This window comes from Myodes glareolus, chromosome 25 (genome assembly GCF_982192425.1).
Source record: "Myodes glareolus chromosome 25, mMyoGla1.1, whole genome shotgun sequence".
Taxonomy (NCBI): domain Eukaryota; kingdom Metazoa; phylum Chordata; class Mammalia; order Rodentia; family Cricetidae; genus Myodes; species Myodes glareolus.
In genome coordinates this window covers 22,204,702-22,217,113 of record NC_142050.1, presented here as the reverse complement: position 1 = coordinate 22,217,113, position 12,412 = coordinate 22,204,702, and the positions used below count along the sequence as shown (strand labels likewise).

Here is a 12,412-nt window from a genome sequence, read left to right as displayed (position 1 = left end):
TGAGTACCTGTATTCTAAGGAGTGATTGGGCTTGTATTCCTTGTTTTCAGTTTTTATGTAAGCAGAATTATTCATAATGAATTTCTTATGTCTGTCTTTGAAACTTCAGTTTCATACTGTGAATTCCGTCTATGTTATCATATATAGTTCAGCTTTTCAATCTCATTTCCGTAGACTATCCCATTACAGAAAAGGATCACAATTACCTCATCCATTTTATTGTGGATTTGTACCTAGATTCTGTTTTTCAAAATCTAAGTAGTTCCCTTCATTGAAGAACAGAAGTGTGCCTTTCTTTTCGGTGTCAGACTTAGGAATGCAGGCTCTAGTTCACAGGGTGTGCAGTTTCAGCTTTAGTGGGCCGAGGGACAGCCACTCAGAGGTAAAACAAGTCTGTGCCTGTTGCGGAAAGTATAAACTTTAATTACTGTACCACCCTGTCTCATCTCAGGCACTTCTTTCACCAGTTAGATCTTACTGGAGGATGGACAGCACTATCACTCTGAGTTATTTTTTACTGAGAGCCTAAGAAGTTAGATGTCAGGATATCAGAGTCAGTGTGAGACATTCCGTCCCCGTCATAAGGGCTTTATAGAAGAAATGAGTCGAGAACTTGCGTTGGCCCATGGGCCGCTCAGTAAGATCAGCGAGATAAAGCAGAAGGAGAGCTGTGAAGCAACTCGCAAAAGTGGGCGCTGCACCTGCAGTTTGGACGTCTCTGTCAGGGCCAGCAGAGTTGGAGGGTGGGAGGTTCAGCTCAAGTGCCCTGGAGAGGAAGCATGAGCCACCTGTCAGGCTGGAAGAAGAGGGCCTCTCCTGAACCAAGTAAGAGCATTCCTTCTCACCCTTGGTGTCTTTGCTAGAGTGAATGTCTTTGATACAATTCAACTTATCAATTGGTTTTTATATAGATTATATACTTACCGTTATATCTAAAAGTTCTTCAAACATAGGCTCATGTAGATTTTCTCCTATATTTTCTTCTGAAATTTTCTAGCTTTATATTTTGCATTTAGATATATAATTCAACTTGAAAGAAATTATATGAGGTATGAAATGTAAGTTGAAGTTAATTTTTAAATGCTTTTGTTTTGAGCATCCAGTTATTCTGTCTCCATTGTTAAAGATCCAGCCACCTCACCTCCACTCAATTGTCCTCACATCTTCATCAGTTTCTTGTTCTTTAAAGGCTCCCAAACAAGGTACTGCTGCAGGTTGCATGGCTTATGAATGATGCCCATTCAAGGGGTTGTGCTTGCTTGGGCCTGTTTCATAAGGGGTTAATCTTAGTGAGAGTTCTACCAGGACCCAGTCATTTCCTGGAAACCCAAGCTAAGATCATTGTCTTGAGGATAACAGGTCACACGTGAACTTTGCAGTGCACACATATTCAGACAACAGCAATAATTAGTCAAGTGACTGTACAAGTATAGGTCGATCTCTCTAAGAACGTTGCCTTGAGGATAAAATGTCCAATGTGAATTTGGGGGCACACACACATTCAGACCACAGCAATAATCAGTCACATGACTGTGCATGTATAGATAAATTTCTTGGCTGATTACTTTTCTCTCCCACTAGCACTGCAATGCGTTGATTCTGTGTGTTTTTAGTTGGCCTTGAAACTGAGTGATGCAAGTCTTCCCATTGCTCCTCTATTCTGTTTCCTGTATTTACACTCAGGTTTTACAATCAGTGTTATTCCATTCAAAAAACCTTTACTGAAAATGGAGAGATGGCTCAGAGGTTAAAGGCATTGGCTGTCCTTGCAGAGGACCCGGGTTCAATTCCCAGCACTCACATGGGAGTTTACAGGCTTACAACTGCCTAAGTACTGCGACGCTTTCTGCCATCCTAAGGCCCCAGGCACACAAGTGCTGCAGACGCACAAGCAGGCAAAACATATATAAAAAATCTTTGTATCCCAGCACTCAGGAGGCAGAGGCAGGAGGATCTCTGTGAGTTCAAGGCCAGTACAGTTAACAGAGTGTGTTCAAGGACAGGCAAGCAAAACACAGTGAAATCCTGTCTTGAAAATTGCAACAGCAAAAATCTTTGTTGGGAGTTTGAGTGGAATTGTGTTTAATCTCCAGATAAACTGGAGTAACCAACATCTTAACAGTATTGAGTCCATGGATATTGCATATCTTTCCATTCGTTTCAATCTTTATTTTATCAGTGATTTGTCTTTCAACATATAAATCCTTCACATTTTATTAATTTTTCCTCTATACCTAATGATTTTGATATTATTTAAACAAATTCCTGGAGTAAGGATGCAGTTTAATGGTAGAGTATTTGCCTGGGTTAAATTCCCAGCACTGGAAAAACAATTTTTAAATAAAATTCCAGGTGTTTGTTTTTGGTATATAGAAACACAGTTGACCTATATACATTAACCTTATATCCTCAGTTCTTGCTAAGCTCACGTATTAATTAATTTTGGATTCCTTCTAATTCTTTATATGGACAATTAGGAACTGTGTAACTGTGGAATAAAGGCAGTTTTCCCCCTAGGAAGTATGGCATTAAAAGTTTTCCTGGCTGAACTAGTTAGGGCTTCTGATAGGAATAAGAATGAGAAATGGACATTTTACTTTTTAATTGTATAAAATTGGTTTACCTGTTATATGTGTGGAAATCAGTTTGTTTTACCATAATCTGCTTTTAACTATTCTTTTTAACTGAATAACTTTTTCTCCATTGAATTACTTTTCCACCTTAACTGTCTCTTTGTGGGTCTATCTAGAAAGATCTAGAACTTTATCCTGTTCTATTGACTTATTTGTGACATTGTACCAATACCCCACAGTCTCAAGTACTGCAGCTTCATGATTCTTGAAAAGATGGGCTGAGTATTTTGTTCGGCTCAGTTTTTTTTTTTCCAAAGTAGGCTTGACTATTTTAAATATTGATTTGATTTTTTGCCGGGCGGTGGTGGCTCACACCTTTAATCCCATCTCTCATGAGGCAGCTCCGCGAGTTTGAGGCCAGCCTGGTCTACAGAGTGAGTTCCAGGACAGCCAGGGCTACACAGAGAAACCCTGTCTTGAAAAAACAACAACAACAAAAATCATTTGCTTTTTAAAGTAATGTTTAGTACATGTTTGTAAACTTTTACAAAAGAGTCTGCCAGGAGTTTGAATTTAGTGATGGCCTCATCTTTTCCACATCGGATGGACCAATGTGATGTCAGGGGGAGGACAGCCAACTTTTCACAGGGTGTATTATTTTACCATGGCTTAGGTGTTTAGTGATGTTCTTTGTTTGACTGAAGACAATTCCTCATTTTCCATATATGTCTGAGAAGCCTTTCCTCAGAGTCGAGGGGCGGGGAATGAAAGCTGCATTTTCTCTCCTGCTTTTTCAGTATTCAAAGAATTTTACAACCTTCTTTGTAGTTCATGCCACAACTGATTTTTTTTCATTTGCTAAACCTGCCTTGCATTCTTGTGATAAACTCCATTTATTTATGATGTATTATCTCAGTGGTTCTCAACCTTCTTAATGCTATAACCCTTTAATACAGTTCCTCATGCTGTGGTGACCCCAAACCATAACATTATTTTTATTGTAATTTTGATACTGTTATGAATTGTAATGTAAATATGTGATATGCAGTATATCTGATATGTGACCCCTGTGAAAGGATCATGCAACCCCTTAAAAGGGTCACAACCCACAGGTCAAGAACCACTGTATTACCTTTTTAATACTGTCAAAATTTGGTTAAGACTTCTGTATAGATTCCTAAGGAACATTTGTCTGTAGATTCTATTTCTTTTTCCTTGGTATGTTATTGTTTAATTTTGATGTATGGATAATGCTGCATTCTTTTTTCTTCCCTTATTTCAACTTTGTATAGAATTAAAATTTTGTTCTTAAAATGTTTCTAATTTATCAATAAGGTCACCAAGGCTTTGAATTTTCTTTGTAGGAAAGCTGGAGATGTTAAATGTGATGTCTTTGATAATATATCTACTTACATATTTTCATATGGTGAAAGCAAAGATCATTGTTCTGTGATCTGAACTATTGCTGCCTTGCTGCTTCCCAACTTTATGACAAGTTGAGTTTGATTTTCTCTTTTCAAAATACTTTTTGAAATACTTACCTTTTGTTAAGAAACATTTTCTCCACTGGTGCACAGAAATCCAACCAGACCAAATCAAACTGAATTAAAATGCCCATGTTTTAATAAATGCAGCACTCTCGGGTGGTCGAGAGCATGGCAGGAGAGACAAAACAACCGAGGAGCACTTGCAAAACCGGGAAGCATGTGTTCCTCCTCTGGGTGCCCACTTAAATATCTTGTGGGAGTGGTCCTGACCCTTCCCCGGAGTGGGGTCCGGACCTGGCATGCTGGGATTTGGATCCAGACCAACACAACTCCCAGGCCAGGGTCTGGGATGGATGCCAGGGGCTGGGGTGACACTTCCAACTTAACGTCACACCTTTATCATTTGTTCTCAACTGACAGATTATTTAGAAGTATGTTGTTTAAAGACTTTTTTTTGTAGATCTTTGCTACTGTTTACTCTTATGTGTTTATATTTGATTGCTTTTATCTACAACTTTTATCCCTTTTTCCTTCTAGCTTCTCATTTGGCAGTTTTGATAGGTATATGTTGACTCTTTTCAGGTCATTTGGCTTTCAGTTTATGATGTGAATTTTACAATATGGATGCCCGTGGTGAGCCACGGGAGACAAACTGCTGTAGCTGCTGAGATTGCTTGCATAGAGATAACAAGTTCAAATAATAGGTTTCAGAGTGAATACGGAATATAGATAGCAGCCCTAATTTGTCTAAGAATATAAGTTTAAGGGCTAGATTAACTTTACTATTTCCAATTAGCCAATTTCTTTGATATATTTTGCCTCAAAATTATTTGTAGCTACTGGCTTCTTTATTGGTTGAAATTGTGTTCCCTCAAAATTCTTACATTGACATCTGAATTCTTTGTACCTCAAGTATGGTTGTATTTGGTGGTGTGTGTGTGTGTTTTAAAGAGGCAATAAAGAAAAATAAAGAGGTATTTGAGCATGTAAGGACACACAGTAAGGACTGGTGTCCTCTAGAAATATTTGATTGGTGTGTAGGTGGAGTATTGGCAGAGCTCTAGAAGGAATGGCCACCAGAAGAGAGGCCCTGGGAGGAAATGACCCAGAAAGTGTCTTAATCTTGGATTATGGCCTCCAAGAACGGCCAGGAAATGAGATTTTGTTGCTTAATGCATCAAGTGTTGCGTGTATTCTGTGGCGGAAGCCCTAGGAAACCACACTGCATCTCAGTGCTCCTGATTGTTCTTGCTATTGTCCCAGGGAACACATGTCACCAAAAGGGAAATCCTCCCTCCTGGTCTCCACACTGGACCTCCTGGGAGTAGTTCAGATGTCTCTATCCTGCGACTTCTACTCCTCTTTAGTGGCTGGGACATTATTTATCTTTATCTAATGGAGAGGTTTTTTGAAAATTAAAATTAAGACTCACTGGGTTTTGTTTTTAGTTAGCTCTATAGTTATGCTTTAAATGTCATAGTAATAAGCTAAAAAATGTGAAACTTCGATCTAACTGCACATTTCTAGATTTCAGTAAGTCATAAGTATTGATCTAGGAGAATAATCTATCCTCTTTGAAGTGTCCAGACCAGGTTGGATAATAACCTCACAGTCTAAGCTTACTTCAGGCTCTGGATGTTTCTGAGGTAAAGATGATAAATAAACTAGGCTCGCTAATGTCAGTCAGCTTTTATTTGCTTCCTGGGAGCAACTTTGTAATCCTGTGAGATAAATATTCTCAATTATTATTTCTAGAAGCAAACAATTTCCCTTTATGCATCATCTGCCTTTTGGTATATGGGGTTTGTCATATTTCTTATTCTGATTGTTAAAGCTACTCTTAAATAACAAACTCATCAATCACAGATTTTCTGGATTTCCATAATATAATTTAGCTCTCAAATTTCACAATCTTTGATGAAGATAATTTAGGTTTTGCATTTCAAAATGCTCTTGCTTGATAGATCAAGCTGGGCGGTCTTTGAATAATGCATCGCTGATAAAGACAGAGCAGTTTTAAGCAAAGAACAGAACTGGTGATCCTGGACCTTATCTGGGTGATTTCAATGGGAAATATGAGAGGACAAAGAAATATTCTGATAAAATAGAAAAGCACAGTATTATAAAAGGTAGTGGCTACAAAAAAAAAAAAAGCCAAGACCCACGCTCAGGCTATAGATGTTTGTTTTATAATTCCTAGTGGCGATTAAAGTAAATCTGAAGTTTTAATAGAAAGCAAAAACTTTCTAACCATAAAAGTTCTTATAAGTGAAACACATTTTGAAATATTCCTGCAGTCCTGTAAGAAGGTAACCATACCTGTAACACAACAGTGGAGAGGGAGTACATGTGCTCAGATCATGTCTATAGAACAGGACATGGACGCTCATGTCAAGATGCATCAATTCAAATAAAGTCTTAAAACCTAGTGGTGGAAAACGCTGCGCATGGCATGCTGACAAATGGAAAGGAAGCAGAAACTCTGTTCTTCACCACCGTCTAATGGGAGAGAGGCTAGGGAAAGTGCTAATTCCTTAAAGAAGGCAAGGTCATCTCACTTTATGTGCCCTGGCATCTTATGGAGCTCTTTTCACATAACCACTGACACATTGGTGAGTGTTCTGAATGAGTGAAGATGTGGTAGGACATTGGCAGGTATAACCGCCATTCAAGAGAAAGGGCTTCTTATAGTCCCGAGTAAAATTAGGTTAGATTGTGTGAGCAGAATAGGTTCCGGGAACTTCCTTAGAAACATCATCCTGACACTATACTTACACGCTATTTCAATGCAGAGGGAAGACTTAGACGACCACTAGATTAAGTGAAGCTTTGGTAGCGAGCCAACTGATAACTCTCATTTTCAAAAGAAACGCTTTCGTGGTTTTGGCTTTAAAGGAAGAGTGTATCCCACACAGCGGGACTTCCTGAGCTTGGGTCATGACACCACCAGTCCCGAGCTGTGTGTCCTTGGGCAGGTCCCTTTTCGCGAAGACACGAGATGACAGCACTTGTTGCATTGGCTTGTGGGAGGTTCAGCAGGCTTCTCTGTGTGGAATGCTTATGATCCATTTATACTCTGTCCTGCTTTCTGCAGCGTAACATACACTCACTACAGCTGTGTTTGTGTGTGGATGGATGGGGCATGGTCACATGATTTCTGGCATAAACATTCACAGTGGTCAGGTCATGAAATGATCTCTCAGGTCAGGTTCTGGGTTTGAGTTCTCCCATCCTGTTTCTTACAGGAATGACGCAGATTCTACTTTCATTTTGCTGATCTTGGCCAACTTTCCATGTCCATTTTGGTGTCACTTTGTTTCACATGCCTCCTGAGAATATCATGACATTGGGATCACACAAAATTCCTCTATTTTGGATGTTTGAAAGACGGCTCGATGGTGAAGGGTGCTTGCTGCTTTCCCAGAGGACTCGTGTTTGGCTCTCATCACCGTCAGTTGACCCATCTGTAACTCCAGCTCTAGGGGATCTGTCGCCCTCTTCTGGCTGTTTTGGACATGTGTGTGGCATACACACAACACACACACACACACACACACACACACACACACACACGCTCATAAATAAAGATAACTATTGGAAATCTTTAAAGATGCTGAGCAATGGTGGCGCACGCCTTTATTCCCAGCACTCAGGGAGGCAGAGGCAAGTGGATCTTTGTGAATTTCAGGACAGTCAGAGCTACACAGAGAAGCACTGTTTCAAAAAAGAAAGAAAGAAAGAAAAAAGAAGAGAAAAGAAATCTTCAGAGTTACTCTATTTAAATTGTAACAGATTAGTATGTAAATTATCAACATGTAATACAATTGCACATTAATATGTAAATATAATCTCATATTTTAAACATGACCTATTACCCATTGCTTTAGTCCCCTTTCTTTATACTTTGTTTCAAAAATTCCTTTTCAGTACAAACCAACATAGTTACCACTGTTCTCAGCTGGGATTTAAAGTGTTAGGCCGTCTCTTTGGACTTTGTCAAAGCAGGTAGCTATCAGCTGGCTTCCAAGTCCGTCCTTCTCTAATTCCCAGTCAAGCAAACGGAGATTTACCACCTGTGCCTCGGAGACCCACTTTCTGAGATGACACCGCAGTAGTTTAGAAACAGTGTTCGCATATTTTGGGGGAGGATTCATTTTTAATTTATTTCTCCAAATCTTCATTACACTTGCTGAGAATTCTGCATGCTTTTCTTATTTCTGTTGCTGCTTTCCATCTTTCTCCTTCTCTGTCCTTCACATCTTTGTCACTTTGGTCAGGACAGTGTGTGGCAGGTTGTGCCTAAGCCTCTATTTTGACAGAATTTGACAGCATATTTTGAGCGGTGTGTTAGGAGACAGACAAAGGTTGACCTGGATGTGAAGGAAATTATGTCACATGATGTACAATTTAAAAATGGAAATGTTTGTGTCTTGAGAAGGGGAAATGTAAGAGAGACATGAGGCCCTACCTTGAGCTGCCCAAAGGGATGGCATGTAGATCAAGAAATTGGTTCTCTGGCAGGAAAATTATTCCTGTCCAAGCCACTGAGAGGAGGATGTGTGAGCGAATGTAAGATTGAGCAATTTAATTTCTAAGGCCATGCCCTATCTGATGCTCCTGTCATGATAAGCTTGACAGTTTTGAAGTGTGAAGTGAAAAAGAATTTTATTCACCAAACTTAGTTTGCATTAGAATCTGAATAAAACCATTATTGAAAACAATATCTGAGTCTAGAAACTTTGATTTAAGTTTGACACATGATATAGAAATTAATATGTGATGATGTAGGTCTATATTTAGATAGAACGGGTTCACTAAATTATTTCTCTTTGGAGTTTTATTATTTGGTCATGGAATATATTATGCAGTATCATCTTTATTTATACTGACCAGGGTTTTAAAACACTTTAAGGATTATAACATAATGCAGTTAATCTACAATTAATATGATGTGACTTAGGGTTTTGTCAGAAACAGCAAGCGATAGAATAGATGTGATAAGTAATGTAAGCTGTTGTGTCTAAACCACATTTTGGGTTCTCAGGGAAACAGACCCTAAGATGGAGTAAGAAGTAGTGGAGAAAAGGGCAAAGGACAGAGGAAATCAAAGAAAGTCTCCAGACTTGTAGAAACTGAAAAAGTAAATGAAAGAGGATCAGTTGTGGAGAACCCAAAACTGTTAAGAGCACTGAGTTAAGAGTGTTACAAAATGATTTTATCTTGACTGTTGGAGAGCTGATTTCCAACAATCCACAAAGTGGCTCATAATCACCTGTAGATCCAGCTCCAGAGCGGTCTGACACCTCTGACTTCCAAGATCTTCCTACTCACGTACACACCCCCACACAGCCATTATTACAAATTAAAAATAATATAATTAGTTAAGTTAATATAATTAAAAATAAAAAATATATTTCTAAAAAAGTTGAGTTGATTTTGACAGCTCAAGAACCATTCCTTATGTTATTTCCTATTTCATTATGTCATTCCTCTAGTTTGGCGGCAAGAAGAAGCTGCACAAATTGACCAATATTTAACCCAAGCTGAAAGGAAAGCTTCCCTGTGCGAACTTCTGGAAAAGGAAACACAGATAATTGCTTCCATCGGTAGACACAGATGTATCGCTCACATGGAGAGCCAGGAAGCAGCTATACAGAGATTTCTCGATAAGGTTAGTGGACTTATTTAAACGTGAGTGTGTCCCAAGTTGACCAGGGCAAAATTATGATCTAAAGGAGAGATTGATACTGTAAGAACTTCCACAAAGTTTTAACCTTTTGATATTTCTTTAAATCCTACATATTTACTCTTTTAACAGCATTGGTACTCGAACTGTACCCTCAGAGAGACTGACAGAGAATATGAGATTCTTATGTGCTTGACTAAAAGGGGGTGGTTCTTTGAGTTGGGAGTTTCACCCTCTGATTGTGTGCCAAGTAGTCAAGTCCCAGAAAGTCTGAATCTGGTACCCAGTGGTCACCAGTTTGGGAAGTTACTTGGAGACCTGTGTTCATGCTTGGCTCACCACAGCCCTCGTTGCCTGGACATTTCTCATCAACAGGATACACACTTATTGAAAAGCAAAAAAACCAAAACCAAAACCAAAACCAAAACCAAAACCAAAAACAAACCACGCAATTAAGGGGAAAACTAAAGTAATTACCTTTTTGTGGTCAAACTGCCTGTTTGATGTTGAAAGCCTGTTTCCATAGTAACAAATTTCTTTTTATAAACCCGATTCTTTCAGACAATCAAAAGCCAATCCATCCATACAGAAGAAGAAAGGGATACAGTTTTCTAAGTTACTTGCTTGTCATGATTCTACTTCTGTGCTTCTCGCTATTTGAAAACATTTTTTTCTTAAAAAAATCCCAGTTTTTTATTACTTTAAATGCCCTCTTGTCGGCTCATTTGGGCACCCTTCTACTTGACTTTAGATTATCATTGACTTTAATTTTAGTTCTGCTTCCAGACCAGACCCTTCGGAACTTCTAAACAATGTGTCCAGTTGCCCAATTCCCACTGTCTTCAGCGTTTGGAGATCCCGACAGTATTGCTCAGGGTGATATGATAACCCTGCGTCTCACCACTGCACTGTCCTTTGCCTCCTTTACCGCCGTCTGAGTCCTGTCTGTAGAGTTCCTCCAACCTATCTCTGTATGTGCCTCAACCACTCACTTGCTCTAGATCAGCAGTTCTCAACCCGTGAATCATGACACCTTCGGGAGCTGGACAACCCTTTCACAGAGGTCGCCTAAGACCATTGGAAAATACAGATTACTATTAAAAATTAAAAATTTTAAAATTAAAACACATTGCATTCATAACGGTAGCAAAATTATAGCTATAAAAGAGCAATGAAAATAATTTTAGGGTTGGGGGTCACCTCAGCATGAGGAACTGTATTAAAGGGTTACAACATTAGGAAGGTTAAGAACCACTGCTCTAGAAAAAAAGATGAATGTTTTTATTGACTTCTCTACCTGCCTACCAACCTGCTTTTTGCTATTGCTTTATTTTCCCTTAATTATTTTTGTGTAGGAAAATGGCTCTGTTCTGCATCTTCATGTTGCCGTGTAAAGACATGACAGATAGTTGTCAGTTTCATGGGAATGCTTTGTAATCCACGCAATACTAGGAGGCTGAGAGGTCATAGCAGCTCCTATCTTCTCCCTCCATATCTTTCCAGGAAAATCAATATGAGATGGGGTTGCCTTTCTTGTCTCTTGCATGTTGAAATCGATACTCATTTAAGTGAATGTGAATACCCCTCTCATCTGGACTATTTTGTTTCCACACGAGGCCATCATCTCCCATCTAAATTCTCAATGCCCTGCTCCATCATCCAGCTGACGTTTGGTAAGAACTTCCTGGGCACACCTAGATCCTGTCCTTTTGTACTCCTTTGTGGGAGCAATGATTTCAATCCCCTCTGTCTGCACACCCTGATCCCGTTGTTGTCCTCCCATCTTTTTTTGCGCACTACATCTAAACGGCTCCAGCCGGGCTCAGTGGCTTGATGTCTTCAGAAAGACCTTGTGCTCTTGATGCTTTGCTTCTGATTTGCCTCTGTGTGGTTTTCTCTCCCAGTTTTCTTCGTTATCAGTTCCTTTCCCTTTCAAACAAGCCTGGATGCTTCCTTTCTTCAGAGAAAGAAGGGCTAATAGTCCTCTTCCTTTAGATTGTGTTCATTGCTCTCATGCGACTTTCTCTCATCTCTGACTTTCTATACAGCAGTTATTTTTGTGGCATCTAAGATTTTAACTTTTGATAGACTTTCAAGAGTTTTCTTCTGCGACAGGGTTTTACTACATAACCTTGGTTGATCTTCCATGCCTGCTGCTATGCTGCCCGCTATGATAAAGCTAGACTAAACCGCTGAAACTGTAAGCCAACCCACAGTTAAATGCTTGCTTTTGTAAGAGTTGCCTGGTCATGGTGTCTCTTCACAGCAGTAGAACAGTGACCAGGATATTGTTTCTCATAATCATATCTCAAACTAACTTTATTGGCTGAAGAAGTTGCTTTCTCTTGAACCTGCTTTCTGACTAGGAGCTGTGGTTTCACATGCCCTTTAATCTTACTAGAGGTGTTGGCAAGGACCTGGCGTAGCCTGAGTGTTTGCAAGAAATGGGGGCTTTTGGGTACCAATGACAGGCAAGGCAGGTAGCACTCCTGCATTCTTATTTGAAATTTGTCTTCTTCAGGACTTACCCTTTGTGCTATTCTGACGTCTTTCTATTTCCTGTAAGGTAGTCTAAATTCTGCCACAAACTCTTACACAATGCACCTTCTTGTTTATGTATTAAATACCTTGCTACCATATCTTTGAGACCCAAATCTAGGATTGAC

At 39.4% G+C, this 12,412-nt stretch overlaps 1 protein-coding gene across 1 annotated transcript in view; it reads left to right on the top strand.

The window, feature by feature from the left end:
* Positions 1–12,412, top strand: part of Iqub (IQ motif and ubiquitin domain containing) — a 64,736-nt gene that overhangs the window by 27,643 nt on the left and 24,681 nt on the right. Inside the window, exon 8 of the mRNA XM_087901713.1 lies at positions 9,556–9,731. Coding sequence (XP_087757839.1) covers positions 9,556–9,731 — 176 coding nt within the window. The remainder of the gene's footprint in view (positions 1–9,555; positions 9,732–12,412) is intronic.